The 27,884-nt window shown below is 44.1% G+C and overlaps 5 protein-coding genes across 8 annotated transcripts; 1 reads left to right on the top strand and 4 right to left on the bottom strand.

Annotated features, from left to right (window-relative positions):
• Positions 1–898: 898 nt before the first annotated feature.
• LOC112903773 lies at positions 899–1,777 on the bottom strand. Its single transcript, XM_025972980.1, has 2 exons — positions 1,577–1,777; positions 899–1,423 (listed from the first exon to the last, which is right to left on the bottom strand). Exons 1-2 carry the CDS (start codon positions 1,775–1,777, stop codon positions 899–901), a joined length of 726 nt encoding a protein of 241 aa, XP_025828765.1.
• Positions 1,778–2,252: 475 nt separating this feature from the next.
• LOC112902315 (ATP-dependent DNA helicase At3g02060, chloroplastic) lies at positions 2,253–11,738 on the bottom strand. The gene is made up of 16 exons (XM_025971335.1): positions 11,597–11,738; positions 10,466–11,354; positions 9,926–10,151; positions 9,114–9,359; positions 8,497–8,631; positions 8,020–8,144; positions 7,458–7,597; positions 6,991–7,061; positions 6,424–6,585; positions 6,159–6,245; positions 5,192–5,365; positions 4,433–4,477; positions 4,142–4,312; positions 3,869–4,054; positions 2,833–3,197; positions 2,253–2,722 (listed from the first exon to the last, which is right to left on the bottom strand). The coding sequence occupies exons 2-15, from the start codon at positions 11,065–11,067 to the stop codon at positions 3,096–3,098; spliced, it is 2,472 nt and encodes an 823-aa protein (XP_025827120.1). The 5' UTR covers positions 11,068–11,354; positions 11,597–11,738; the 3' UTR covers positions 2,253–2,722; positions 2,833–3,095.
• A 10-nt stretch (positions 11,739–11,748) lies between these two features.
• Positions 11,749–12,731, bottom strand: LOC112902318. Its single transcript, XM_025971338.1, has 2 exons — positions 12,167–12,731; positions 11,749–12,052 (listed from the first exon to the last, which is right to left on the bottom strand). The coding sequence occupies exons 1-2, from the start codon at positions 12,607–12,609 to the stop codon at positions 11,947–11,949; spliced, it is 549 nt and encodes a 182-aa protein (XP_025827123.1). The 5' UTR covers positions 12,610–12,731; the 3' UTR covers positions 11,749–11,946.
• A 3,182-nt stretch (positions 12,732–15,913) lies between these two features.
• Positions 15,914–25,421, top strand: LOC112902314 (retinoblastoma-related protein 1-like). 3 transcript variants are annotated; one of them, XM_025971333.1, is made up of 20 exons: positions 15,920–16,285; positions 16,376–16,474; positions 16,557–16,675; positions 16,771–16,867; positions 16,968–17,014; positions 17,219–17,402; positions 17,524–17,590; positions 17,700–17,879; positions 17,979–18,166; positions 18,254–19,121; positions 19,876–20,032; positions 20,125–20,197; positions 20,282–20,455; positions 20,540–20,653; positions 20,759–20,885; positions 20,967–21,079; positions 21,703–21,818; positions 21,912–23,553; positions 24,109–24,176; positions 24,726–25,421. In XM_025971333.1, the coding sequence occupies exons 1-18, from the start codon at positions 16,223–16,225 to the stop codon at positions 22,063–22,065; spliced, it is 2,940 nt and encodes a 979-aa protein (XP_025827118.1). In that variant the 5' UTR covers positions 15,920–16,222; the 3' UTR covers positions 22,066–23,553; positions 24,109–24,176; positions 24,726–25,421. The 3 variants fall into 3 exon arrangements, with proteins under 3 accessions (XP_025827119.1, XP_025827118.1, XP_025827117.1); XM_025971332.1 differs by having other exon boundaries at positions 21,912–24,176; XM_025971334.1 differs by lacking the exons at positions 21,912–23,553; positions 24,109–24,176; positions 24,726–25,421 and having other exon boundaries at positions 15,914–16,285; positions 20,743–20,885; positions 21,703–21,824.
• On the bottom strand, positions 24,514–27,389 carry LOC112902317 (nudix hydrolase 13, mitochondrial-like). Of its 2 annotated transcripts, none has more exons than XM_025971337.1 (6): positions 27,086–27,389; positions 26,812–26,978; positions 26,351–26,468; positions 26,063–26,146; positions 25,110–25,259; positions 24,514–25,018 (listed from the first exon to the last, which is right to left on the bottom strand). In XM_025971337.1, the coding sequence occupies exons 2-6, from the start codon at positions 26,913–26,915 to the stop codon at positions 24,836–24,838; spliced, it is 639 nt and encodes a 212-aa protein (XP_025827122.1). In that variant the 5' UTR covers positions 26,916–26,978; positions 27,086–27,389; the 3' UTR covers positions 24,514–24,835. The 2 variants fall into 2 exon arrangements, with proteins under 2 accessions (XP_025827122.1, XP_025827121.1); XM_025971336.1 differs by having other exon boundaries at positions 26,812–26,966.
• Positions 27,390–27,884: the final 495 nt, after the last annotated feature.

The raw sequence follows: 27,884 nt of genomic DNA, 5'->3' as shown, positions 1-27,884 counted from the left end.
GTACAGGGTAGAGGCTCAATAAAATGCAGTGAATTACGATATGACTGAATAAGGTTCTTGTCAACCCTTAAGCTTCAGTTTGATGAATAACCCTTTACACGTTCTAGTCAATTAACTAAAAAGTAATGATATCAGATTTAACAAATCATCGAGATGAGAACTAGCAGTGGTGTCCCTACAGCCTGGGGTTCTAATTCTTAATAATCCTCTTAATGCAAAGAGATTCCGAATTCTTTGACTTCTGGTTCCATAGTTCATTTTTTATGTCACTTGTGAATTAAATAACACCTGATACATGCATCTAACATCATCATGAGGTCATCAGGTAATTGCTTCAGCTCCAATATTTCACTCTGTTTTAGAACTAAGTACCTAGCAAATGTTTGAGTTTGGCCAAGAAAGAATACGCAAGGCCCTCAATTGTTCAAAGACAACTGCAACCACAGGCCAAAAATCTAGCTAATAATTCCCTAAACGTTATCTGAATGGAAGAGTCACATGCATATATCACTTCAAAAGTGCTACAGATGAACAACTACAGCTATGAAACCAGTAATAAACAAGAAATATTGCAAATTAAATTCTGTTGATTGAAGTAGACACAACTACCATACTTCATACTGCAAACATCAACAAAGCATTGAGATCAGTGCCATGACATACAACAATTGTCCAGGTATAGATTGAGCTATCTGCCAATTCAACAAAGCAATTGGTCCGCAGCAGCAACTACTAGTACTCTCCCCTAGCAACTAAAAGATCAGCATCCCTCGGAACAAAATCCTGCTGCCATGTTGACCCAAAAATCCCATTGATTTCAGGGGTTCACATCTGGACAAGATCAGATACTCTAGTCGGTCGAAATGTACCTAGTTAATCCAATACAACCCTTCACATTTCACTCCTGCGCCACGCTCTTGCCGACAATACCCTTACCCTGCAAATGCTCCATCTCTGCCATGGTGCCAGCCGACGCCACCGTGGGCAACGCATCGTACGACGATCCATTATGCCGCCTCCCCAAGCCGGCGCTGCTGTCAACCCCGAACCACCTCGCCACCCCCAGCAGCACCCCGGCCGCGACGGCGGCCACGACGACGCAGTGCACGGACAGGGCGAGGTCCATGACGGCGACGGCCCTGAGCCTGGCCTCCTCGACCTCGCACCGCGTGGCGGGCGCCTGGGCGCCGCCGGCGTCCAAGAGGCGGTGGCACCCCGCGGGCACGCACGCGTCGACGTAGAGGCTGAGCCCGGTCTGCGCCGCCCAGAGCCCGCCCACGGCGCCCGCGCAGGCGAGCCCCGCCTCGGCGACGAGGTGGGCGCCGGCGGCCACTGCGCCCCTCGCCGCATGGGCGGAGAGCGACGAGGCGAGGGAGGCCGAGGCGGCGGCGAGGAGGAGGAGGCGCGCGACGGCGAGCGCGTGCTGCTGGAGGTCGGAGGCCGGGAACGAGGCGGCGAGGAGGCCGGCGGCGCGGGCGAGGAGGAGGAGGGGCAGGGAGAGGAGGAGCGGGCGGAGGAGCGGGAGGTGCGGCGGGAGGAACGGGAGCGGGAGCAGCGGGAGCAGCGGCGGGGAGGCCAGCGGGAGGAAGGCGAACGGGAGCGCGAGGAGCGGCGGGAGGAGGCGGAGGAGCGGGTGGCGGAGCAGGCGGAGGAGGCGGTGGTGGAGGGAGGACGGGGAGAGGTGGGAGACGGCGGCGACGAGGAGGTGGGAGAGGGAGGCGGCGAGGAGGGAGAATGCGAGGGCGAGGTGGCACGCGAGGACCAGCGCATCCGCCATTGGGGTAGGTGGGTTGCAGCGCGGTCGGAGGGGGTCCCGAGGAGGAGGAGCGGAGGATGCCGGAGATTTGGGGGAGGGAAGCGGGGGAGGGCGGCGAGAAATGCGGCGGGGCGGAGGAGCGAGGGCGCGGTCAACCGTGTCCCCGAGAAGGACGGTGGCGGGGCACCGGTTGCCGGCGGTTTTCGGCCTATCCCAGCATGGACCTGGTTTTTTCCCGAAATCACCCAGCGTGAAATGAACTTGCAAAATTTTAATCTCACGAGACGAGCTGCGAAAAATCCATAAAGATGAAAGCCTTTTGGGATCTTTTTAGCGAATTTGCATTATTTTCAAAGCTTGGGCCATTTGCAGCTGAGTTGCACCTACTATCGACACCAGTTTGGCAGTTTTGTTCGTCCGATTGCCAGCTTTACTAAGTTGTGTTCAAATGGAATCAACATACAAATTTAAACAAATTTACCCTCAACCTCACGAGTTGATTTACAGCTTCGTCAATTTACTAAGAAAAAAGTTTCTGACAACAGATCAGAGTTTCTTACAACCATTCTAAGCTTATACATTGAAGCACAACTCATGAACTGCTACACATCTTTACTTGTACAAAACCAATATGATCACGGGCAGCCTGCCACTATCTGCTTGAATAAGCATTTACCATGTATCGAGTTACAGACCAATTGGCCCAATGTTCCCTAATGTTTCCTTTTGTCAAACAAATGGTGTATGGCTCATGCCAGCGCTACCTACCAGTTAGTCGAGCAACATTTTGATGGTTCATCTATCAAAAATCCTGAAACGAATTTTGATACAATCTATTGTCATATATAGGATCTAAACTGAGTTCTCCGAGCTTCCCAATGTCACGGCTGCATCTCAGGTTAGTGATTATGCAACAGGCAATCCATCGGCCACTCCTGTCAGCCTGTGGCTTCGTGTCTGAGTGTCCTGTAAAATATGGCAGACCAACTTCAGATAGGAAGATAATGAGATAAATAAATTGTTAAATAAAAAATTTGTTAAAGAAAAAATGATAACTTTAGGGCTCGAGAGAATACCAGTTTATGTATAGGACTATGGGTATACTCCATTGTGTTAACAGTTTTGACAGGATTTTTCCTAAAACAATAATGTCTATGATTGGGCATGTCTTGGCCTGCCAGAGCCTGAGTGCTGATATCACCAGGAGGAAGAACCATCCATCGCAGACTAACCAAAACGCCAAGACTGCTTTCTCAGCTAGACTCTCTCTTTGAGCATGGATAGTTTGTTCCCTTTCATGGTGGCGGCAAAAACCTTCAGTTCTTGTAAATAGAAGAATCTAGTATTTCACAAGCGCTGGTATTACAGCATAGCAGTCTGCTAAGCAATGGAAAAGCCAGTTCAGAAGTAGAGTGTCTGGTAAACTCACAAGTAGTTCAGCCTAAAAAATAGCACACTAGTCAGAGGGGGCAACACATATGAAAGGTAAATACAAGCTCGTCCAGATGGACTTAAAAAGGGAATTTATGTGCTACTTGCATATTAACATGGAAAATATGAACCAATGTATGAGATATTCTCAATAGATAACAAGGGGCACGATGGACAGAGTAACTTATAAGTGACTTGGCACTACGCAACGAGGCAGCAGCCTGCCTGCCAAGTTTTCTAGGTATCAAGACTTTTACTAAAGAAATAATTTGTAATTACCACAACTCAAGATCAACAAAGTATAGTTAAAATCACAGTTTTATGTCATGTACCCAGTAGGTAAAATGACTGTCAGCCTGTCCCTATGAGGCTGGAACAGCAGGTCTCTTCTTGTTCCTCTTTCATTCATTACATCAGAAACATGGTTCACGGAAGGTTGTCACTAAGCCACTAACCATTAGGCTGCACACCTAGATGAGGTTATTCAGTTTGACAACATTGTTCAATTGGATTTTGGATATAAAACCTATAAAACCCCAACTTTAATTTTATTCATGCATGACTAAAGCTTGCTTTGGCAGCTTCGTTTATAGTATTTTAAAAATGATCACTGCAAGCTGATTTTCCTCAACAGTTCCATCTGTTTTGGGCAATTGCATAATTGGACGCATGGGTCCTTACCTTAATTTCTTTTCCAACGAACGATAGGGAATTCCGATGTGTTTCAGAAGTCATCGCTTCTGTCATGAGCCTAAATACCTTCTTGTTCATGTTTGTTTTCATGAATATTGTTTTGCCAGATGGATATATCCGACTGATACCAAGATCTGCTGCCATCCGCCTTACATAGAGTTTTTTCAATAGCAACTGCAAGAAAAAGAAAGAAACACACATCAGAGGAAGCCACTAAACTGACACCATCAATCAACTCTGATCATATTAGCACTTTCCAACCTCCATATCACGGGGCTCCTTTCCGTACCGTCGACGAAGATCTTCTGTGAACTGTATTAAGGTCCATAGATCTTTCTCTGCAGCCCTTGCTGCTTCATTGAGCAATTCAACAGGATTTTCCAGATAACTTATGTATTCAGAGGAGAGATGAGGAGAAATGTTTATATCCAGCTGTTAGAAGAAAAGAGACACTCAGGAACAATGTTTTAATAAAATCGCGACATATCATGATGTAATGCTTGCATAAGCAAGCTATGCTGCCCAAATTAAGAAGTTTTTTTTCAGGTTCACCTGAACATCTTTGTAAGGAATGGGTACAAGGCAAAACTGATCAACCTGAAAGAGTGCAAATAATCATGTCAGGATTATAACAGAAAAATAACACAAAATGCAGAAATTGCAGTTAGCACTTAGCCAAAAAAAACTACTCAATATTAAAAGCAAAGCATAATTCTCCCCGAGTGGTTTGAAACTGAAATTGCAAAATACAAATATACAGGTTGATGCATATGGACTAGCCAAAACTGTCTTAATTATCTTTTGAGTGATCTCAACTCTCTAGACTCAAAAGACAATAATGCACACCTCAGGATTCAAAAGAAAATTGTTGACAACAGTTCTCTTAGCCAAGACAGATGCATCTTATGATAATAAGAGGTGACTAGCCGTACTGATGCAAAAGTCTAGAAGACAATTAGATGCATTACTAGTTCTTTTCTTTCATATCTAACTTTGGTGTTTCCAGTATGGTAAGAAACACCTTTAAGAATTTGGAAATCAAGTAGATGTTTCTGCTTTTTTTTCCCCCAAAAAAAAGCCCAATTACAAGTTATTTTCACCATTATATGGTAACAATAAGATTATTTGCAAGGAAGAAATTTCATAGGCGAAAGATTCAATAGTTTAAGGCCCAACATGATGTTGGATAACCAATGCCATGATCACAAAATGTATCACATATAGGCTCTATACAGGCCCAAAAACAAAGCAGTTAGTATGAGAACAAAATGAGGGAAAATCTAGTAAATGTGTCTCAATAAATGAAGATACCTTTGACAAGCTGTCAAAAAGCATATCAAAAAATAGATCGATGCCAACATTTGCAACATCTCCAGACTGTTGATCACCAAACAAGCTTCCAAACCCCCTGATACCCATATCCTTCTCTGCAACATGGAAACCTTGGCCAAGCTCTGAATGCTCCTCAATAGCTCCAAGCCTATCCTGTAGATGGAAATGTTAAATGGCAAATGTAGAAGGCTCTGATCTGTCAGTCATAAATGGACTCTTTTGGAGGTTGAATTCTTGCTTGATTCTGTAAAGCAAAAGAAGCCTCCCATTTATAGTCTCCCCAACACATGATTATAAAAATAAGTAACAACCAGATACTCCCTCCAGTAAAAGTACTTGATGTTTTGGACAAGCCACGTTCCCCAGTGAGTACCTGTAACCATTACTTCTACTAGAATATATTTATAAAAGGGTGTTGCTTTTTTAGGGTGAACCCTAGAGTAGGAGATTAATATTACCCTTGACTATTATACCCTTAACAGAAAGTACTTTTCAAGGCATATGTACATGTATAATTCCAAACTAGACATTTTAGAGGTAATAGTAAAAGTTTCACAAGTTTGACCTGATCTTAAAGTACATCTGAAAGCAACTGACTAAATAGCATGATTCCTATCTTAATGACATGATATATTGCTTATGCGGCTGCAGGAGAGTTATTGGTGTGGCAGTATTCTGCCTCTTGTGTGAGTAGGTCTCTTCTACAAACGTGCCCAAACAACTAATAAGGTACTAGTGCCAGCTATTCTGTAAATTTATCCTAGCAGAAGACAAGTAACAAGCATAAAATATCTTTGAATAAGCAAGTTGTGGTTCTGTTTGCTACTGGGACTTCCACATCTTGTATAACAGCCAAATATGCTTTAAGTATCAGATACAGTAAAACGCTATTGAGACAAGATAATGGATGCAATAAGAAACTAAAAGGTGTTTCTGTAGAGCTCACCGTTGCAACTCTTGAGAGCAAAGACTTATCCATGTAGAAGAGGTATGTGAAACCTTCCCTGCCCGATCTTCCTACTCTTCCTCGTAACTGAAGGAAAGGAAAAATAATGGACTTGAGATTTAGATAGTAGATACATGCACCTTATTAGAGTATTTGTCAATTAAGAATTATTTAGCACTTAATCATACTGATATGATCTAAGCTTTGAAACATTAAATATTATGCTAACAAGGCATAGCAAAAACATACAAGAAAATAAAGCTACCTGATACAGTTGAGCGAGTCCAAATAGTTCAGCAAATTGGACAATCATTGTATTGGCGTTTGCAATATCTATTCCACTTTCAATGATATGCGTGCAGACAAGAATTTTCATTTCCCCGCTGGCAAACTTTTCCATAGCAAATTGTATGTTCTTTGACATTTTCTGCAGGAATATTTAACAAGAAAATTAGTTAATAGTTAGCAACTGGTACATAAACACTTCAGGACACAGGTAGCACTTTAAGATAAAGACTTGAATTAATTTGGCATGTTAAGCTTAAACAAATGAATCAATGCATAAAATGATATGAGCTATAGAAGAGTGAGGTCGTCCATGAGTCCCAGACAGAACATCCACTTGAATTATTTTGGACAATAACCAACCACACCATGGTACCATACCCACAAAGGAATACGCTAAAGAGAAAATAGTAGGAAATCTTCATTGACATCTTTGTTTTTAATACAGTGCAAGGTATACAAATATAGATAATGTTTATTAAAGAGCAAGGAATTATGAAATAGCACAGTAAAGCAGATGCCCTGCTTAACAGCTTAGTTAACGTACCTTTCCATGAGCAACAGCAATTGGTACATCCGGCAGAGAGTCCTTGAGAAACTGCAACACATCGTCTATTGCTGTTGAATGATGAATGAAATATGAGAAATGCATATGTATTGCAAAATGCAATGGTGCGCTGTTTTATTCAAAAGGTTCATACAGGTGTATATCTCACTATATAAGATCTAGTGCACCATAAAATAATAAAGACACAAAATCATATGCATATTTGTAAACTGGACTTCCAGCGATTCAGCTGAACCAACATAGTCCGGTTCATAAATTACAACCACTCAAATCAAGACATCTCATTGACAGCATAGTTCTGTGAATTTGGCTCAACCACACCTCCCATGGTAACAGGACAAACTTAAGGAACAGTAGAATAAGAACTATTAAGAAAATAAGTTTGTGATTCATGCATTATGAGGATCTAGCATGAACAAAATCATCTGAAGATAACAAACTGTGACCTTTTATTCGAGGTACAACATAGAAGACTTGACCACCACGTTGCAGCTCAAACTTGATAGCTGATAGGGCCCTTTCTTTACTAAAAGCTGACACATATGTCTTTACAGCAACTCTTTCAGGAGGTGGTGTAGACATTAAACTGAAAGTAGAAATATACTTCAATAAGAAAAACAGAAAATGAAGTATGAAAGTTGAGTGCAACTAAAGTGTCCAAATTATGAAGAACCATATTAAACAAAATACAGTAAGACCATTAAGCCACATCCTTTATATTTTATGTTTAGACAACACTCCATTGAGAAGTATCAGCAGAGTGGTAGGGACTAAAGGGAGCGCTAGATCAGTTAGCAAGTAATATTCAAAAAACTGAATTTCTTGTTGACGTCTTATGATAATCACTAGGTATTAATGGTCTTAAGAAAGAAGTGTACTAGTAACCATCACATTCTGCAATAAAGAATAAACCATCTCTGTTTAAACTCTAAGAGACACAATATCTCCTCTCTTGGCAAGAAGAAAGGTAAAAGTACAAAAGAACATGGTACTGTGACCACACCTTACCTTGCATCACGGAAACCAGTCAAAGCCAGATACAGGGTACGTGGGATGGGTGTTGCAGAGAGTGTAAGAACATCAATAGAAGCTTTGTATGATGCAATCTTCTCCTTTTGTTGGACACCAAACTTCTGTAAAGAAGAAAGATGGAGTATGTGAAGATATATGCATAAAAGAAAAATAAAATATGATAACGTTTAATTGAACTCAAAATTTCTTGCAAGATGTCAACGCATCATTAAACTATGTGAGCTAGATCTAACATTTCAGAAATTCAGTTTTGTGGGCTTTGAAAAGAATGAAACTAATTTTAGCTTTCAAATAATCAATTCGTTACTGGGTACTTGCCTTTCATCCTAATCATCATAATCAAAGTAATGAGTAACATAACCAGACTACAGCAACCAAACACAAATGACAATAAAAGAAGCCAGAGCATTTCAAGGGCAGAAAAAGCAAATGTAGCAAGATTCAGAAAAGTACTTGTTCTTCATCCACCACTAGAAGACCAAGATTGTTATAGGCCATCCTTTCTGTAAGGAGAGCATGAGTTCCAACAATGATATGCAAATCTCCGTTCTTAATCTTTGTTATTAGCCCATCTTTTTCCTCTTTGCTCTGCAAGAAAAGAGATTATGTGTTATGCAATGCAATCAAGAGTTGATCCCTTTAAGCAAATAAATTTATTTCACGATGTATTAACTCTGATAGTGGAGGTTTGCAAGGCTGCAGCAACACACTTGACATCAAAACAACACTACCATTCCAAAAGGAATGAATAGTTATTAAAATTTCCAATCACTATTGGAAGAGAAGAATGAGAAAATATGGTTCGCTAAAATAAGTTTGATAGTCCGACAATTTATAACATTCAGCAAAAACGCAGTACTACCACAGCTATGCTATATATTATATATATTACCTTTCTAGCCAATAATGTATATGATTTTTTTCACACCATGTTAGACTGTCAAGAACCAGGAGATTAGGGTTCCACATGTTGTAGGATCAAGAATAAAATACAAACTTAGAATGTTCTGAAGGGAAAAGAACTTGAATGCAGTATATTGTGGGATAAACTGATTTCTGCCATGGCATACCTGAGCACCACTAAATATGGCAAGCTTTATTTCCGGATAGTTGGCAAAACGCTCCGTCATTACATCATAGTGTTGCTTAGCAAGTATTATTGTTGGTGCGAGAACCATAGCTTGATATCCTGCAGATACAACAATGAATATAGCACGCATTGCGACTTCCGTTTTGCCAAAGCCAACATCTCCACAGATTAATCTATCCATTGGTGTTTCCCTTTCCGTCAGATCTTTCTCAACATCTATAAAAGCCTGCCATCAGAATGAACACCACTTAATCCAGCACTTCATGATTATTGAGAATTTTTGTTACATGAACTACTTAGGCAAACAGACATCACATGAATTAGGAAAAAAAAATCCATCATGTCTTTGTGATGGAAAAAAAATACCGGATGTGGTATTCAAAAAAAGTTAGAACCAAGAAGAACATATCAATGATACACAACTTTTCTCGATCTTTCCCCAAAGGCTCAATTTCATCCCTCAACAATCAAAGCAGTACATGTATGCCAGAAGTCAAGAAGCAATCTAGATACAGATTCTGAGGGCATAAAGCGTTGCCATAAATTGCACCCATGATATAAGCATCTACCAGGAAGGATTTTTTTTTTGGAGAAACTATCATGCAATGTTGAACAGGATCTAAAGTAGCAAATACAAACATCACATCATCATCAAGGGTGTTAGTTTCTCTACCATCTATGTCAGTGAAAGGATAACTGGAATTTTTCTATTTGTACAACTTAGAAAAAATAGGGAATGTAAAAAGGCAAATTTTTTAGAACAACAAATAATAGCATTTGATTCAAGTAGACCTGGCATTGATCTGGAGTAGGCTCATACGGAAATTCAGCAGCAAACTCGTCCATTTCCACAGGCTTTGGGTATGGAGGTCTGCTCTGTCGCATCCTCTGCAAATACAACTCCATCAGGTTGACGACCATCTTCTGAACAGCAAGCTTTCCTTTCAGCCTCCGCTTCTCCCAGGTAGAAGGATCGTTCAGTTTGCTCAAATTCCGTGGCTTCTTCTTCTCGTGAGGCCTGAAAAGGACATTAATCTGGATAAATGGTTAACGTGAATTTTTAATTTCCAGTAGAGATCGAGATAATGGCTAGCGTAGCATGGAAGCAAAATTCAAGTCAACGTGTTCATTGCAACCAATCAGAATTGCAATGCCACCTCCATCCTGGAAGTGACAGTTTCAAATGTCTGTTTCCACTACCAATTAGCATTTCCAGTTCGGGCACAGTGACAGAAGGAGCACAATTTCATTTTCCAATATGAAGGGCTGCAGCGCAGAAGCAGTAACTACAATGTGCATACGGTGAGTGGATAAGGACCAAGGAGGCCATACAGGTTGTATCTGTAGAGCATGCGCGCGGCCTGGTCGACGGCGAGCTTGGCCATAGCGTCGGCGTACTGGATGAAGACGTAATCGATGCCGTCCTCGGCGCTGATGCAGGCGAACTTGCCGACGCCGACCTTCTTGTGCACGACGTACTCCCCGGGCTCCAGCTCCCGCGGGTCCACTCGGTGCCCCAGCGAGCTCCCCGCCGCCACCCCCTTCCTCGCCCTCTCCCCGCCCTCCTCGTCCCCGTCCCCGTCGCCCTCCGCCTCCTCCCCGCGGAGCTGGCGGAGGCCGAGGCGCTGCTGGTCGCGGATCGTGCGGAGGAAGGCCTCGGCCTGGGCGGGGTCGACGGGGGCGGCCGGCGCGGCGGCGGCGTCGCGGCGGCGGACGATGGCGCGGAGGCGGTAGTTGATCTGCGAGATGTCGTCGGGGGCCACGGAGGCCGCGGCGGCCGTGGCGGTCGCCGCCAAGGCGAGGTGGCGCAGGCGGCGCAGCGGGGGGAGGCGGGCCGGGAGAATCCGAGCGGGCGGCGGGCGGAGGCGGAGCAGGAGCAGGGGGTGGGGGTGGGGCGCCGGCGGCGGAGGCGTGCGAGCGGGTGGGGCGGCCATGGCGGGGCGGGGGCGGGGACGCGGGCGCCGACGCCGAGGCTACGGGGAGGCGGGGGACATCGGAGGGAGGGGAGGAGGCGGTGGGGGTTTAAGCCGGGGGGTGGAGGCGTGTGGATAGTGGGGAGAGGCGGTGGCAACTGGCAATAGATAATTCTTGGGGTTTGCGTGGACCGGGTGCACGGGCGGGGAGATATTTGGCTCGTGGGTGGTGGACAAAATGGGCCCAAGGCCGTGGGTACGAGAGGCCCAGCAGGATTGGGAATAGTGACCATGGCCCATGGGCTCTGCTGTGACCCGACACCCACCAGAGACAAGAACACCGTTGAGCAAGCGTGGCCAAAAAAAACGAATTATTTTCGTTCGTAAATTTGAGTTTAGCTCCTTAAAATTTACACTGCTCCACAATCAGGACTAGAAACCTGATCCTACTTACTAATAAACTTGGCATCAAAAGGTAGTTCTACATTTTTTTTATTTTGCATGTTCAGAAAAGATGCAGTGCAGTAAACCTGTCTGAAAAAAAAAATACCTTCAACAGTATTAACGCTGACGCAGCACATGAGATGGCATCCGTCTGATTCCACAAACTAAAAAGGAATCAAGTTCTTCAGCACACCCGTTACCGATAGAACAGCGCCATCGTCCTCATCCATCCCCGGGAAGCTCCGTGGTGAAGATTTCTTTGCGTGATGATACCACGCTGCAACATTATTTATCCCATTTCATTTGAGAAAGCAGTGTGTTGTCTGACTATGTACATCATGTGAGTGACACAACGACCTCAAAAAAGTACAGCCGATTTGACTCCCAAACTAGACACTAAATGAAAGCAGGAAACCCCATCGATCCAAGTACAATCAAGCACTGTCGCTGCTCAATCTAAGCGTGGTTCTTCTTGAAGATCCTGTCGACGATGCCCCCCCTGCCCTGCTCGATCCCCGGCGTCTCCACGCCCACGTCCTTGAGCGTCACCGCCTTCCTCGTCCTGCGCACCGTATCAACAAAGCAGAGCAATCAGATCAGCCGCCCGCAATGAAAATCAGCTCTGAAGATTCTAGAGAAATCAATCGAGCATATGGCGGCGGCAAGCGCGACGTACGGGTACTCGGCGACGGGGTCGGCGACGCCGGCGGCGAGGCTGGCGTCGTCCTGCACGTGCGCGACCTTGCGGAAGAGCGACCGCCCCACGAACCGCTCGGCCTCGTCCAGCGCCAGGTCCGGCGCCGCCACCTCCGGCACCGTCTCGCGCTTCTTCTTGTCGACGCGCACGTTGGGCGCGTGCGCCAGCTGCTGCCGCGCCGTGCTCAGCCCCAACGTCACCGACAGCGCGATCATGCCCAGCGCCACGTACACCGGCACGTAGTCGCCGCGGGGGAGCCTCCTGCTGCCAGCCTTCCGGGCCGCCTCGGGGTGGTGCTCCGCGGCGGCCGCCGTCGCCGCCGAGCGGGACTGAAGGACGGAGGCGGGGCGAGAGTAGCGCTGCGCCGCGGCCGCGCGGAGGGCACCGGAGGCGGCGGCGGCGGCTCGGGATGCCATGGACATGGCGGCGGCGAGCGAGTGGTTTGCGCGGGGATGGGCTCTCTGCGTGTGATGGGAACGGAAGGGTGGCTGAGATGGAGCAGCAGAGGAGATGCTTCCGGTTGAGCTGAGGAAGGGTGGGCTCGCGGTGGCGGCTTTTATGCCGGGCGGAAAAGGGAGCGGAGGCGAGGAAGCGTCTGGAACCGGCGGTAGCGAGGTGGCGCGGGAGGGCGCGGGACGTGTCGCGGCGCCGGGACACGCGGCGGGGCGGGGACGCGCCGGCGTGGCCGCATCTCGGGCTCGGACTTTGGAAGCGGCTGGAAGACGACACGGTACTGGCCGGTCGTATGCTTGCACGAGTACGTGCCCTTCTGGGTAGGGGCGCCGGCCCGGCCAGGCGGTGGTAGCGGCCTCTCAGCTCGAAGCCCGGCGGTTGGATTGCAACGGCCATCGCCTGGCCACAGGCCACGTATGCGGGAGCGGCCGTGCATGCGTGTCCTGCACCGCACTCCACACAGCACTAACCGAGTGTCCCGCCGACCGGCTGGTGGCCGTTTGTAAATCTCTCCCTCCCGTTTATTTTTGAAAAAAAAAGTTGTTGGTAAATATTTTAATTTAAATTACATTTGAATAGGTATAGATCCAAATATTTTGAGCATTTTTCAGTGGTTCCAAAAAAAAATCATTTGTTCATATCTCCTAATTTCTTTTCGAGTCTTTGACTTTGCCCGAGTTACAGCCAAGAGTAAATTTGTTGATTTTGTGCATAAGCAGCCCAAAAGTTTAACACAAGAGATGAGATAGATCATCGAGGTTAAGCGATGGCTCGTCATTGATCCATAGTAACCTCGCAAAGATGACGCGAGATGTACGTGCTGATAAATAGAAATTAAAGTAGTTTAGTTGGCTAAATACACCGCGCAAAAGCCTCAAGACAAGTTCATAATACTATCTTAGGGTGTGTTTGGTTCAGCTGTGGGCTATGAAAAAGCTGCTGTGAAGTAGCTGCTGTAAAAAAGCTGCTGTGAGTAGTCTACTGCGGAAAAGCTGAAAGTCGTTTGGTTCAAACTGCTGTGAGCTGTCTGCTGTGGAGAAACTATGTATTGTTTATATGCAAATTAAAAACTTTTGTTCCCTTAAATTTTTATTTTTGTACATGAAAATATTTAAGATTAAATTTTCTTTATTCTTTTCTATCTCTTATTTCTCTCCTCACTCACTGGGAGGTAGCCCCCCACTTGTCAGCCCTTCTTCCAATCTCACCGAGCTCCCAAGCGGTGGCGGGGCGAGCACGACAGCGGAGCGAGCGACGGCGGCACGAGCGCAACGGCAGGGCGAGCGGCGGCGGGGCTAGAGACCACGAGGATGGCGCGCGGCGGCTTCGGGCCGGCAAGGCCGGCCGGCGCGCCATTTCCGGCTGGCCCCCACGACTGGAGGAAATGGCGCGCTGGCAGCGAGCTGTCGATGGAGAGCGTGGGGGAGTCGTCGGAAGGGGCGTAGAACGGGGGATCGGGCAGGGGGCGTTGCCGGCAGGGGAGCACCAGTGGAGGACCTCGAGCTGCTGTCGATGGGGGCATAGGAGAAGTCCCACGGGATAGCCGGCAGAGGAACGGAGGGGCGCAGAACCGGGGGGAGCCCGGCGGCGGCGCAGCAAGGGACCCCGGTGGCGGCGCAACCTGAAGAGCAGTACCTCCAGTTCTATCGATAGGGAGAGAGGAAAATAGAAAACGAATCGGTACACAACAGTACTCGGCGGTGGCATACTTGTAATTTTTTCCAACTTGGTTTGCTCCTACCGCAGCAAAAGCAAGGGTCCGGCTGCTGTGGGATTTCTACGGGGGAAAAGCTGCTGCGGTGAAAAAAGCTGCTACGCGTGGGAGGGGTTTGGTTCGGCTTTCTGCTTCTCCACTGCAAAAGCAGGTCCAAAAGCTATACCAAAGGCAGCCTTATTCGTTTGGATACCTGAGTTTTTTTACAGAATTAAATCAACAAATGTTGTTTTGGGGAAAAAAATAACCATTTGGAAGTAGATGGCCGCCCATGCTTACGCATCCATACAAACACATGCATCATATAATAAAGTCATCATAAGTACCTCGTGGGCAATACACTACGTACCACTAGAAACGATTTCACAAATATGAACGCGATCATAAACTCTCAAGATTTTCCTATATTTGTGGAATGAACTATTAAGTTGCATTTACATTTTTATTGCAAAATTGATGATAAACTAGGTTTCTATTTCTGCTAAAATTAAGAAACGTTCGAAGTGATATCATAAATATGAGAACAATATGGGACTGTACATGAATTTTGCGCATCGTTTTCACCTGAACTTATTGAGAAATTCTCTTCAAAGTCTTTTTGCTATAATTGTTTCCCGTTCATGCCCCTTTTTCTTTGATTCTACGAGCCATTATTTTTCTATCCATAATCTTGTGCATTTTAGTAATCCTTTACGTAGTTATATAACAATAGTGATCTCATCATAAGTTGTCACGAGCTGTATAGAACAGTATGGTTATCCTGTTAGTACCTTACCAGCCACCCTCATACGCAATGTGCAATATGGATTACAAAAAATCAGGCTTCAAAACATATGTTAGATAGATCACTTAAAGGTACTTGCGAATTGCGACAGGAAGTTCAACACAATGCACCATCTTACAACAATATTTGCTAAAAAGTTGAATTTAAATGTTTTGTGAATTAAAGATATCAACACATCATATTTAAATAAATGGAACATGCAAAAGTTGGAAGTATTATATTTTAATTAAAAAAGATTTGAGTTTGGACAGTATGATTTCAAAGATACCCACTTAATATTTTATCTAAGTCTAGTCTTTGAGCTCCTAAAGTGAAAAAATTATTACTCCATTCGTTTCAAATTGTAGTTTATTTTTGTTTTGTCCTATCTATTTTGACCAAATATTTTAAAAAATATTATTACATCTATAATACCATATTAATTCACAATTAAGACATACTTATACTGTGGACCAAATAAAAGTAATTTATGGTTTATTGCTAAAAAAGAACTCCACGTAAGTACATAGCCTTGCCAAGGTTGCACCAGCTACCGAGCTGATCTGGAGTTATGAATAAATAACAATCAACAACTTAATATCCATCAGATCGTGGGGCATAATCCGACTACTTCTCCTGAAATCTAAACACTAAAATTGCGGGTATTTCCAGGTGGCAAGACCCCATTGGCCGACTTTTGGCGCGTACAGGAGAAACGGACCGCCACCTTTCCCGCGCTGCAGCCAGATCCCCCCGATCCCCCTCCGCCACCGCCACCGCCACTTCAACGGTAAAAAGAAAAACCCCACATTTCATTTAGCCCCCTACAGAACCACGTAATACCGCGGATGACAAACAGACCCGCACAATACACAAGCGGGAAGACAGGACAACGCCGGTTTCGCAAAAGCCCCCTGAAGACAAATAAATTCGCGTCAGGGCCCCACCCTGCTCAACCCGACATCCCCCGCCCCGATCCCCAAATCCCTCAAACCCTAGCTCGCCGGAGCCCGCGCTCTCCGGCGACTCCTCCGGCCGATTCGTCGCGGCCGCCGTGTGATGCGTCCGGGGCCTCGGCGCTGAGCGACCCTTCGGTTTGTTTTCGATGGCCGCGCAGCCCCCGCCGGCGCCTCCCGCCGTGGAGGCGCGCTTCGCGGATCTCTGCAAGGTCAGATCTCTCGCGCCCCTCCGCCCGCTGGCGTGGTTTTCCTGCGTTTTGAGGTCTTACGGTTTTTTGGGGGTGGGTGCTCTCGTGCAGGAGCTGGGAGTGGGCGAGGGTGTCGCCGGCGAGGCCGCGGCGCTGCTGGATGAGGCGAAGGGCGCGCTCCTCGGGGCGCCTTCTGTTGGAGGCAGATCGGTGAGGGACATCGCCTTCTGTGGCTTAAACCTTCGATTCCTGTGTCGCGTGTGCTAACTAGAGCGTGAACGGACCATTCCAGGCCAAGGATGCGGAGAGGCTCTGTTTCGCATTCGTGCTGTACTGCTCGGTGAAGCTGAAGGGGCGGAAGGAGGGCTCTGGGATCAGGCTGTGTGAGATCTTGAAGGGCTGTAAGCTCAAGTGGGTGATGTTTTGTTATGGTTATTCGAGTTCTAGTCCCGTCCTCGTTAGGATTTCATTGAGTCGGTTGCGGTTGCATTTGGTTTGGCGTGCAGGTATGATGATTTCTTCAAGGAAATGCAGCAGATTGGTCTGAAGATTGAGAAGATCTTAGAGAGTCGGTATGGCCGGGACTGGGAAGGTCAACTTGAGGTTGGTTGAGAGCTGATCTTGTTTTGTTTTGAAAAGATGGAGATTCAGGGGGGCCCTAACTTTCTTGTTTCTGCATGGGGCTTTCGACTTGTGAAAACAGCTGAAGCAGTTGGAGAGTTTGGTAAATCTGCTGGCCGATGCAAGCAGGTAAATATAGGTGCCATGCCTTGTACACAATTTGACAATGGCAAAATTCTTGATGGGTTTTCTTGTCTTGTATTCATACGTGATGTTCATCATTAGTGAGAATGTGTTACTAATTACAGCTGCTGATTTGTAATATAACATCTTAGTTCATCTATTTGTTTGTCTGGTTGAATAAGTCTTGCCAACGTTGTCATGAAATGGCAGGTTCTATCGTAAGGCATATAATGAACTGTTCTCAAGTTCAAGTACTGATCAGGAACCTGGATCAGCAACAAACACTCCTGACTATATTCTTTTCGGGTGGAATCTCTTCTTAATGCTTCGCTCGAGATCACCCGAACTGTTTAAGGACCTAGTATCCTGTATCCATGGATTGGTTGCTGTATTGGTGAGTTTGCTTTTCTTCCTTCCTTTTGTTGCATCATTGATTTTTGAACTTTGACCCCCTTAATACTGTGAGCTGCTACTTGAATTTTTAAGTAACCACAAAACTGTTTGGTGAAATGCAGGCCATACTTTTGATTCACGTGCCTGCTAAATTTAGGAGCTTTACAATTGAAGGCTCTTCTCACTTAAGTAATTATTCTCCACATTTTGTCAATTGCTCCTTCCGATTCTACTTTTTTAATTTTATTCGTGTAGCATGTAGCACAAATTTATGTTTGTTTTGTTTGTTTGAATCCAGTCAAACAAACTGAGAAAGGCGTGGATATTATTGCTTCATTATGTCATAACTATCATACCTCTGAAGAACGCTTGAAAGAAATGATGGACAAATCTCACAAGGCAATAGAGGACCTCTTCGGCATGAAAACACTAAGTGCTTCGAAGTGCAAAACAGAAAATTTGGATAAAATAGACACAGGTACGGAACCCTCCTCCCTCGCATGTGTTTGTGCATACTGAGCTGTGGTTATGTCACACATTTTAATTAGCTGAAGGGTTATATTATGTTCTATTGCAGATGGTCTGATGTGTTTCAATGGTCTCATTGATGAGGAGAGTTTCCAGCTAAATTTGGAAAAATTGGAGAAACTATGTAATTCCGATAGCTGGGAAGGGGAGCTTGATTTGAACTCATTTTTGAGCAATGACTACGTTCCATCTGCCGAGAAATCATCTGGGGGCTCCACTAATTTAGGATGTTCAAAGGTATCCAAAATGGTTCATAATCATTTATAATCTAGGTTGAATTCATTTTGCAGATTATTTCAGTCATTTCATTTTCTTCTTTTGCAGCGTGCCTTTGAAACATTAGCATCACCCACAAAGACAATAAAGAACATGTTGACTGTCCCTTGTTCACCTCCATCACCTGTCAATGGTGGTGCAGTCAAGATTGTGCAAATGACACCAGTAACTTCTGCCATGACGACAGCTAAGTGGCTTCGCGAAGTGATATCTTCGTTGCCAGAGAAGCCTTCATCTACGCTTCAGCAGTTGCTGTCATCATGTGATAGGAATATGACAAATGATGTGACAAAAAGGGTCAGCATAGTTTTGGAAGCAATTTTCCCGACAAAGTCTGCTGCAGATCGGGGTGGTTCGATAGGCCTCAATTGTGCAAATGCATTTGATGTCCCATGGGCAGAAGCAAGAAAAATGGAAGCCTCCAAGTTGTACTATAGGGTATTGGAGGCAATCTGCAGAGCTGAGTCGCAGAACAATAGTGTAAATAATCTAACTCCATTGCTGTCAAACGAGCGTTTTCACCGATGTTTGATTGCATGTTCAGCTGAGCTAGTATTGGCAACGCATAAGACAGTAATCATGATGTTTCCTGCTGTTCTGGAGAATACTGGTCTAACTGCATTTGATTTGAGCAAAATAATTGAGAACTTTGTGAGACATGAAGAGACCCTTCCAAGAGAATTGAAAAGGCACTTAAATTCTTTAGAAGAACAGCTTTTGGAAAGCATGGCCTGGGAGAAAGGTTCGTCATTGTATAACTCATTGATTGTTGCCAGGCCATCTCTTGCTTCAGAAATAAATCGTCTTGGTCTTTTGGCTGAACCAATGCCATCTCTTGACGAGTTAGTGGCAAGGCAAAATGTTCTTGTTGAGGGCTTGCCAGCTACACCATCTAAGAAACGTGTTGCTGCGCCAGGTACTTTGCTACCTAGCCTTAGTTTAAAGTTTGTTTGATCAATCGTTCCAATTCCCAAAGCTGCTTCTCCTTGTTGAGTTTCTGCAGGCTACTTGCAGTTTGTTCATCATCCAATCAGTTTGATTGCACAGTGTTCTGCTCTTTATTTGCAAAACGTGTCATGTTTCTTGTTGTACAACAAGGTTGATAGTAGTACTTGTCTTACAAATTTGGTTGCACAATGTTTTGCAGTCTGTGTTTCAGTATTTATAGTTGTCGTCAGTGCCATTTTATCAGCAGAAGCTTTCATGAATTCTGAGTTCGAGATACACCAGTATTAGAATTGTGCCCTGAAGGTCTAAATTAGCTGTACTGTTGAAGGGAAAAAATGGTAAAGGGTAGTGTGCACTGAAGCTATGGTCTGGAAAAATGAAACAATGCCTTGGTACTGTGAAACAAAGCTCTTCACCATTGAAACTTCACACCAAACTTGTTCAATTGTAGCAGTACAATGTATTCTGGTTCATGAGCATGGTCAGCCATTTATTACTGCTATCATGAACTCAACTTGCAGTCTAGGATCTATTTCCTTTATATTAACTGTGCAATAGTTTCATAGAACTGAGTGGGCACCATTTAAGAATTTCAAGGTTTAAGTACCTTAATTCTTAGATTGCAGTCTTGTGAAACAAGCAATTCACAGATTTCACTTTGTTAGTCCTTTATTTTGGGCTTCTGGCCTTCTCACTATTTAATCATCCCTTGTTTCTTGCAGATGACAACACTGATCCTCGATCACCAAAGAGACTGTGCAATGAATCCAGGAACACAGTAGTAGAGCGCAACTTGCAGACGCCACCACCCAAGCAAAGCCACATCGTGTCGGCTAACTTGAAAGCAAAATGCCATCCACTCCAGTCCACGTTTGCAAGGTTTGGTCACCCGTTTCGGTTATACTAGTGTTCACACACTCTACTCTCTTAACCAAGCATAAACATTGATTTACTGCCTGTCTCCTGTGCAGCCCAACTGTAAATAGCCCTGTTGGTGGGAATGACAAATGTGCTGACATAACAGTTCAGATATTCTTTTCTAAAGTATGGATCTTCTTGTATCTGGAACTTCATTTCTATGATTTATCTTCTTTTTAAGGTTCTAATTTTGGGCTGCAATTTGTTCAGATTCTGAAGTTGGCAGCTATTAGAATAAGGAACTTGTGTGAAAGGGTCCAATATGTGGAACAGACAGAGCGTGTCTATAATGTGTTCAAGCAGATCCTTGATCAACAGACAGCATTGTTTTTTAATCGACACATTGATCAAATTATTCTTTGCTGCCTTTATGGTGTTGCAAAGGTATCATTTATGTTATTTAATGAACTTCCTGTTATTACTTCCCTCTTATTTGGGCTGACCATGTGTCCATGCCTTCTCTGACAGGTTTGTCAATTAGAACTGTCATTCAGGGAGATACTCAACAATTACAAGAGAGAGCCACAATGCAAACCAGAAGTTTTTTTGAGTATCTATGTTGGGACTAGGAATCGCAATGGGGTATGTACCTTGGCTTCTATATGTCGTCTTTTATTCTGGGAGTTTTTTTCTCATGATTTGGTTGCCCTTATTGCTCCTTTTTATGACAGTCTTTCCTATCAACAGATACTAGGATCACGCCATGTCGATATCATTACTTTTTACAATGAGGTGTTTGTTCCAGCAGCCAAGCCTTTCCTGGTGTCATTAATCGCTTCTGGTACTCGTCCAGAAGACAAGAAGAATCCTAATAGTATGTGCTATACCTGCCTTATCAATTTGAACTGCTATTTCTTCACCTATGAGTAACTGATTTGATCACTTTTTTACTTAGGTCAAATTTCTGGATCACCCAAGCCATCTCCTTTCCCAAATTTACCGGACATGTCCCCCAAGAAAGTTTCTTCTTCTCATAATGTTTATGTGTCTCCTTTGCGGCAAACCAAGGTGTTTTTTCTCATTCTGTATTTCATTGCTTTATTTTGTCTTCATTTAGTACTATCAAGTAAGCTAACTCATATAACCAGAATCTGTTTTGGTAAGGTAGTGAGGTTAGGAATGTATTTTAGTATAACATATGCATGTTTAAAATTCTACTACATAGTAATATCAACAAAAATAAAGCCTTTTAGTCCTAAGCAAGTTGGGTAGGCTAGAAATGAAACCCAGCAAGGGCCACAACTCAGTATGTATCATGCAGATGAATATCATAGTTTTTCTAGCTAGGTCACTCCTTACATGCCATTGAATGGTGGGGGCTATTCTCGAGATGCAGATCATCTAAATTTCCTAGGATTGGAGTACTTTTTGCTACAACAATTTGTTGTCTCCACATTTCATATTATTTGAAGTAACTTTAGGACTAGTCAATGGCTCAATGCTATGAGGATGAATGCTACTGCCATCTTATTGTCCATTTCATGTCACAAATATAGTGATCTATAGGTATCTGAATGTCAATATTTTTTCGTTTAAGCATGGGCTAGAGTAATGTTATCAGATCTTTAGCACTTCACTCTTTGCTGCAATCCCTTCCCCAGTAACACATTCTTCTCTATGCCACTTTTCAGATGGATCTGCTGCTTTCACCAAGTTCCAGGAGTTTTTATGCATGCATTGGTGAAGGCACCCATGCTTATCAGAGCCCATCGAAAGATTTGGCTGCTATAAATAGCCGCCTAAACTAGTATGATAGCTTAAAATGACACTTTCTTTGTACAACATGATTTTATGTTTACAACACTAATTGGCATCGCTTCATTTTGTGTTAAAACTGCAGTAATGGCCGGAGAATAAACACTCGAATAAACTTCGACATGGTGAGCGACTCAGTGGTAGCTGGTAGTCTGGGCCAGCCAAATGGTGGTTCTACCTCCTTGGATCCTGCAGCTGCATTTAGCCCCGCATCAAAGAAGAGAAAACCAGATACTTGATCAAATAAAATGTCAACCTCTCTCTGTACATAGCTCACAATTCCACAGAAGGATTTCTTCTGAATAAGTGGGTTAAGTGGAGTGCTTTAACTGTACATGTATGTGTTAGTAAGTAGTAGCAGTTTACATGCAGCAGACTCTTTCAGATTAGCTTTGAGGTTGTATCATCGTTTGCCTGCTGATTGAACACATTAGGTTGTAACATCTGCGGTGTAGAATGCTAATGAAGCTTATAGTTTTCAGTGAATTGACCCGCATTTCATGTACCAAATCTTTATCCTTGCTCTTGCAAGGTTTTCGTCAGGGGTATATTTGGTTCAGATAATACTGCACTTGATTTTCAAATGTTTCAGTAGGATCTCCAAACCTAAATAATTTTCCTGACTAGAAATAATATTGGTCACAAGTACTAGTTGGTTCTTCAGACAGTTTACTATTTGAACCGTTTAGTTTCTCACTTTGCAAGTACTTTCTCTGTTTCTGCTATTTTTGTACTGTGCACTTCCAGCTTCTCCATCAGAGTAATTGTTCCATATTCGGTGCACGGCAAATGATTTTACATATGTGGATTCTCCTTCAGGTATGTCTCAGGGTGACGAGGTGTGTGTGAGAGAGAGATTTTGGGTGAAATCACTTTTGTGGTGATGTAACAGTACTGTTGACTCCATTGCTCGACTGCAATCAACCTTTTTCTGCTTTGAATTGTTTTAATATCTTGACTTGCACAGCTAGAGTGATTGGTTTTGCATCACTCAATCCTTTTCTAGGGACACAAGGGGCAAGTTACACTTGAAAAATTTGCACTTAGTTCAGAAGGCGGAAACATTTGATAAAATGAAATGTGAAATTTGTCAGATTCTTTCATTTAGTTATTCCTCAGCAACATTGAACAGTTATGAATCAATTCTCCAACAAGATAGATGTTCATTTGATTATTCCAACAAATCTGACATTGAATCTGTTTATGCAGGTGAGATGATAAGGAAAGCCTCAAACATCGTTACCATTTAAAACATTGGCTCCTGGAAGTTCAGATGATTAGCAAAGCTACTCCACCCCCATTCAGCTACATCTGTCAGACTGTCACCGCCACATACAATAGGGCCCAGCAGCTCCCCTGATGGCAGTAGTTGCTCTTAAACACTCCTAAAATTAATTCAGCACATCTTGTGTCTGATTGTATTGCAAAAAGACTACGAGCCTCCCCTTGTGGTACCTTTGAATACACACAACTTCATGAGTTGCTGACATGGATTCAAGTCTGCATAATGGCGGATCAGCAGATGGCTGCAGCTGTAGAATGAGATCGTCCAATTTACTTTCATGTCTGCCTGCTCAGAGCATGATTCAAGCAGCTCTGTGACCTGGAGTGCAAACATGAAAGCCCTGCAAGCACTATGCAGGCAACAGCTGTTCTACTTGCTCGTGTTCGTGAACTTGAAGATCTATTTTCACTGCGGTGTTGCCAAGACAAAAGCCATTTTTCAGGTGTTGTCTCCACCCTGACATATTGGCACATTAGTGTTTGGTCACAGTCATGCACTGCTTAAGTCTCGGAGCAGAAGTCATTGCTACAACAATGGGAGTTTCAGGCAATACTCAAAAGAGAGCTGCCTGTTGCTAGGAAATGAAAGGTGATATGGGGATAGGTGGATCAAATTCAGTTCTCTGTATATACAAGCAGCAGAATTTGGAATTAGCTTTGAGATGTATCATTTCATCCCTCAGCTGATTGAATGAGCTGTAACATCTGAGCTGTGTAGAATGCTAACTAACCTTAATTTTCACTGAATAATTCTCTAGCATTTGTTGTATGAAATTCTTGTCCTAACTTTTGAATGTACTTTTCATGGGTAGATTTTGTCTTCAAGTAGTATAACATTTGAGTTGTATCAGTTTAGTTTTTTCACAGCAACTCAACGAATCATATTCCTTACTTTTGGAATGTGTTCTTGTATATGGTCTCCAGATAAGCATTGGAAAGGTTTAAACTTGGTGGGCACTTTCTCTAATGCTCTTTTCTTTCTTTCTGTATTTCTCCAGCTTCTCTATCGGCCATATGGTTCCATTTCAGTGCACTGCAAGTGATTTGACATATGCAACTTCAACAGGTATTACTTAGGGTCTCTGCATTTGTTGTTGAGATAATTGCATATGCAGTTAGTATTTCAGTTGTTGAAGGAAACTACTAGTTTTGTGATGAACAAATCTAATGGTACTGTGCACATGCATTGCCTGGGCCATTTAATTGAACACCATCACAAAGATCACGAACTTGGAAAATGCCATTCAGTGTGTCACTAATTGTATTCCAGTATGCACATCTTTGGGTTGGCCCTGAGCTAATTAATTCCTTCCAGTTTTTATATCCCCTGCTATTTTGAGTTTTTGACTTGCACATCCAGAGGCCAGAATATCAGTTTTCTGCATCATTCAGTTCTGTTCTCAGGACACCAGATAATTCTTGGAGGCTTCATTCAATAACATGTTACAGTTGTCAAAATTGTTTCATTCATAAGGGGGAAACATTCAACAAATAGAACTTGAAATTTGTTAGCTTCTTCCAATTAGTTCTCAGCAACATGAAATGGTTATTAATTAAAGATGTGATGTCGTTCTGGTGATTCCACAAGGTTCTGACATTGCGACTCTTTCTGCAGGTGTGATTTGAATCCTGAACAAATACATCTTGAACCATCTGGCTCCTGGAACTTCAGATGGCGAGGAAAGCTGCTGGTCACTGGCATTGCGAGTGAGATTATCAGCAGCCTCAGCACAGTGCTACAGTACCTTCAGCAGCAGCTGGCATCACCATGTACAAGCTCGACGAGTCCATCTCCGGCGATGGCAAAGGCCTGAAATTGCTCTCGAACAGCAGCTGCTCCTTCAGTTTGTCAAGTGCTTCCCGCATCCAGTCGTACCGACACAAACCGTACGCCTCATCGACTGGTACCTGAACATAACATGGAAGAGATCTATGAGCTGCTGCTGATATGGAATCAAGTCCGCACAGATTAGCTGAAGCTGTAGAATGACATGCTCACCCATCTCCTGCCATGGGTGACCTGTTCAGGCCAGATCTCCAGCAGCTCCGTGACCTGGAGTCCAAACATGAAGCCCTTGCAAGCCCCTTGCAGGCCGCAGCTGTTCTGCTTGCTCTTGCTCTTGAAGATCCATTCTCCCAGCGGAGTTGCCTGAATCAAAGCCATCTTCAGTTGTTAGCTATTGGCATACTGACAGTTCCATTTTCGCTGATGAACTTGGGGCTAAAATATTTGCTGCTTAAGCTCAATTTCAGGCACAAAAATGCACAAAAGTAAATAATGCTGCCGTGTTCTCATTTCATATTCTTTTTCTCTGAAGCAAACATGTGAATCACCATTACCAGTAATGCTGAATATCTCCATGTCAGCTCATGAAAATCATGTGCATGGATTCAGCATGATACCGTGCCTGTGCAGCATGTGGGTTGTTGGCCACCTACCATTGGTGTATTCTTCCTACTGGATAAGAAGTATCATAAAGGAAACACACAAGGTTTTTGCCATGCTCATCATGCAGGCCTTCTTTTGCAAGGTTTTAAATCTTGAACATTTAAATAGCCCACTTCATTTTTTCCTCATGAGTTGTGAGATACAGTTTTCTTTTCATCCAAGAAAATTTCCTACCATTAAAAAAAGTATATTGCAATCAATGGCCTTTGAGAGGATGAGCACTTGACTTTTATGAGCTGCTTGCCACATAGCCGTGACCATTCTGCCCTCCACGTACCAAAGTGACTGGCATGAAAGCAACCCATGGACATCCTATTCCATATCTGATGCATTCAGAAGGCAACAACAAAAATCCAAACATGGCCCGGCACTAAGCCCACGGGCTCCCTATCATGCATGTACATATTATACTCTAATTATATTAATCCACCAGCTAATAATATATTATATTAATAGACGAAAGAGGCGTGCCACGTCAGGAGTAGGTCAAGCAAGGCACCTACGCTGATAATGCCCTTGACGCCTGCTTCCTCGAAGGCCTCACGGCACGCAGCTTCGTCGATGCTCTCGTCGTCCTCCCATCCACCCTGCAGCATGGCAGACGTCAGAGAGCCTTTTCTGTATGCCCATGGCGATTCCTTTTCTATCCGGCCGGGCACGATAATTGACCTGACGAGCTTGTTTCTAGCTTATCATTGAGGAACAATTATGCTGCTGCATATGCTGATTCTTTGCAGGATTGATTGAAGGGCTGTGTGAGCATGATCATGTGATTAATTCTGTTGCCTCACCTTTGGGAAGATGAGATCGCCTCGCTTCGGCGTCGAGATCATGAGCACCTGCAGCCTGCCTAGCACATCCTGGCAGCTGCTTTCCCCATCCTCCTCTTTGAGCATGTAAGGGATGCACCTGAGAGAAGGAAAAGAAATAAGACCAGCCATTAGTAGAAGATGAAGGAGAATCATGCTTGTGAGAGAGAAGTTTTTGCTGTAATGTTATTGCTCATAGCCGCCAACTTGTTTATTTGGCATGAATCATGGCTTAAGCCTACATCCTCTCTCTTATTCTTCTAAACTCTTCAGTTGTGATTTTATGTGATGTTTTTAGTATTGGGGATGAGAGTAATTATAACCCTTCTTCTTTCTAACAAAACATGCGTTTAGTTCATGCTTAGCTTTGAACGCCTCATCTATGAATGCAAATAATCCCTTAATGAACAAGGCGTGCGTGATAGCAAGCAGCTAGTATGTACCCTGAGACGAGGCGATAGCATCCTTCATAGCGCTGCCGGAGGCGTCCCTGCCTTGCGCAAACCATGGCGGTCGTCGTCGGCGCCGCCACCGCAGGGGGTGCCATCTTCTCTCTTCTCGCCCACAGGAACAATCTCCTTGCTAACTGAACAAGAACCTACGCACACAACTACAAATCTAGGTCACAACCTGTGCACCCAAACTATAAGCTTAATTAGCTTAGATTAACACGTATACAGGCAGCAGATATCTAGCAGGGGTTAGCAATAAGCTCACCTCAAACAGACAAATCCAAGAGCGATTCAGACTCTCCTTCATCACACCCGGCAGCTGGTATCCTTCCTGATGCCACAAGCTTCTCCCAACTGCGTGCCACTGAGCCCAAGAATCTGTCCCTTTGCATCACTCAACTGGCCCTGATGTAGTTGGATGGAGGCTCTAGATTTGGAGGAAACTGGAACCCAATTCTCCTGGAATCTAATGCTTCTATCTGCTGCAGCCTACACCTTAATCTATATGGCTAGATACCTAGCTAGAGCTCTGGAACTGATAGCCAGAGAGATTATATATACAAAGTACCCAGAGATGGCCTTCTTGCTCCTTGTGATTCTTGGATCTATTTATAGGGAGAGGATGGGCTTGTCCTTGGGAATAATTTGCGTTGAACCCCTTGGTTTATAGACAATCTCGGTTTCACCCCTGCTTTTCTTGTTTCCTCAGCTGGTCAATGAGTTGCTGGGTTTTTCTTATTGTGTCAACCAAACCATCCTTGCTAGGAAACTGCCAATATGGACGAAGGGGGTTTCCCTGGCCATACGTGTTGCCCCATCGAGTTTACGGTTCTTGTAGCTGGAAGACTGATTTTTATTTGTTACTTTCAAAAGAAAACGAAGACTGATCTTGTTTGTAATTATAAAGTGACCAATTGATGAAATTTCTGTGGCAGATGAAGTAGGTATTTATACTATTTGTAGATTATGCATGCTAGCTCAAGTACTATCAAGCACAGTGTCGCACAATCCACGGGCACTTCACGTCAGAAATTGCACAGGAATTTTGTATGATTTTCACATGA

The sequence above is a fragment of the Panicum hallii genome, chromosome 8, assembly GCF_002211085.1.
Source record: "Panicum hallii strain FIL2 chromosome 8, PHallii_v3.1, whole genome shotgun sequence".
Lineage (NCBI taxonomy): Eukaryota > Viridiplantae > Streptophyta > Magnoliopsida > Poales > Poaceae > Panicum > Panicum hallii.
This window is presented reverse-complemented; position numbering and strand designations above follow the sequence as displayed.

What these genes read in the sequence shown, in the direction of transcription:
- LOC112902318 (XM_025971338.1), bottom strand. Translation starts at nt 12,609, where the DNA reads ATGTCCATGGCATCCCGAGCCGCCGCCGCCGCCTCCGGTGCCCTCCGC. An exon ending in GACCCCGTCGCCGAGTACCC is followed by an intron (nt 12,053 to 12,166) that starts GTACGTCGCGCT and finishes TACGGTGCGCAG; the next exon opens with GACGAGGAAGGCGGTGACGC.
- LOC112902315 (XM_025971335.1), bottom strand. Translation starts at nt 11,067, where the DNA reads ATGGCCGCCCCACCCGCTCGCACGCCTCCGCCGCCGGCGCCCCACCCC. An exon ending in ACTGGTTTCCGTGATGCAAG is followed by an intron (nt 7,598 to 8,019) that starts GTAAGGTGTGGT and finishes TTCTACTTTCAG; the next exon opens with TTTAATGTCTACACCACCTC. An exon ending in TCGTTGGAAAAGAAATTAAG is followed by an intron (nt 3,198 to 3,868) that starts GTAAGGACCCAT and finishes GCTATTTTTTAG; the next exon opens with GCTGAACTACTTGTGAGTTT.
- LOC112902314 (XM_025971333.1), top strand. Translation starts at nt 16,223, where the DNA reads ATGGCCGCGCAGCCCCCGCCGGCGCCTCCCGCCGTGGAGGCGCGCTTC. An exon ending in GCCTTTATGGTGTTGCAAAG is followed by an intron (nt 20,456 to 20,539) that starts GTATCATTTATG and finishes CTTCTCTGACAG; the next exon opens with GTTTGTCAATTAGAACTGTC. An exon ending in ATAAATAGCCGCCTAAACTA is followed by an intron (nt 21,819 to 21,911) that starts GTATGATAGCTT and finishes TTAAAACTGCAG; the next exon opens with TAATGGCCGGAGAATAAACA.
- LOC112902317 (XM_025971336.1), bottom strand. Translation starts at nt 27,127, where the DNA reads ATGAAGGAGAGTCTGAATCGCTCTTGGATTTGTCTGTTTGAG. An exon ending in CTTGGATTTGTCTGTTTGAG is followed by an intron (nt 26,967 to 27,085) that starts GTGAGCTTATTG and finishes TTGTGTGCGTAG; the next exon opens with GTTCTTGTTCAGTTAGCAAG. An exon ending in GCGTCAAGGGCATTATCAGC is followed by an intron (nt 25,260 to 26,062) that starts GTAGGTGCCTTG and finishes GCTTTGATTCAG; the next exon opens with GCAACTCCGCTGGGAGAATG.
- LOC112903773 (XM_025972980.1), bottom strand. Translation starts at nt 1,777, where the DNA reads ATGGCGGATGCGCTGGTCCTCGCGTGCCACCTCGCCCTCGCATTCTCC. An exon ending in CGTTCGCCTTCCTCCCGCTG is followed by an intron (nt 1,424 to 1,576) that starts GCCTCCCCGCCG and finishes GACCTCCAGCAG; the next exon opens with CACGCGCTCGCCGTCGCGCG.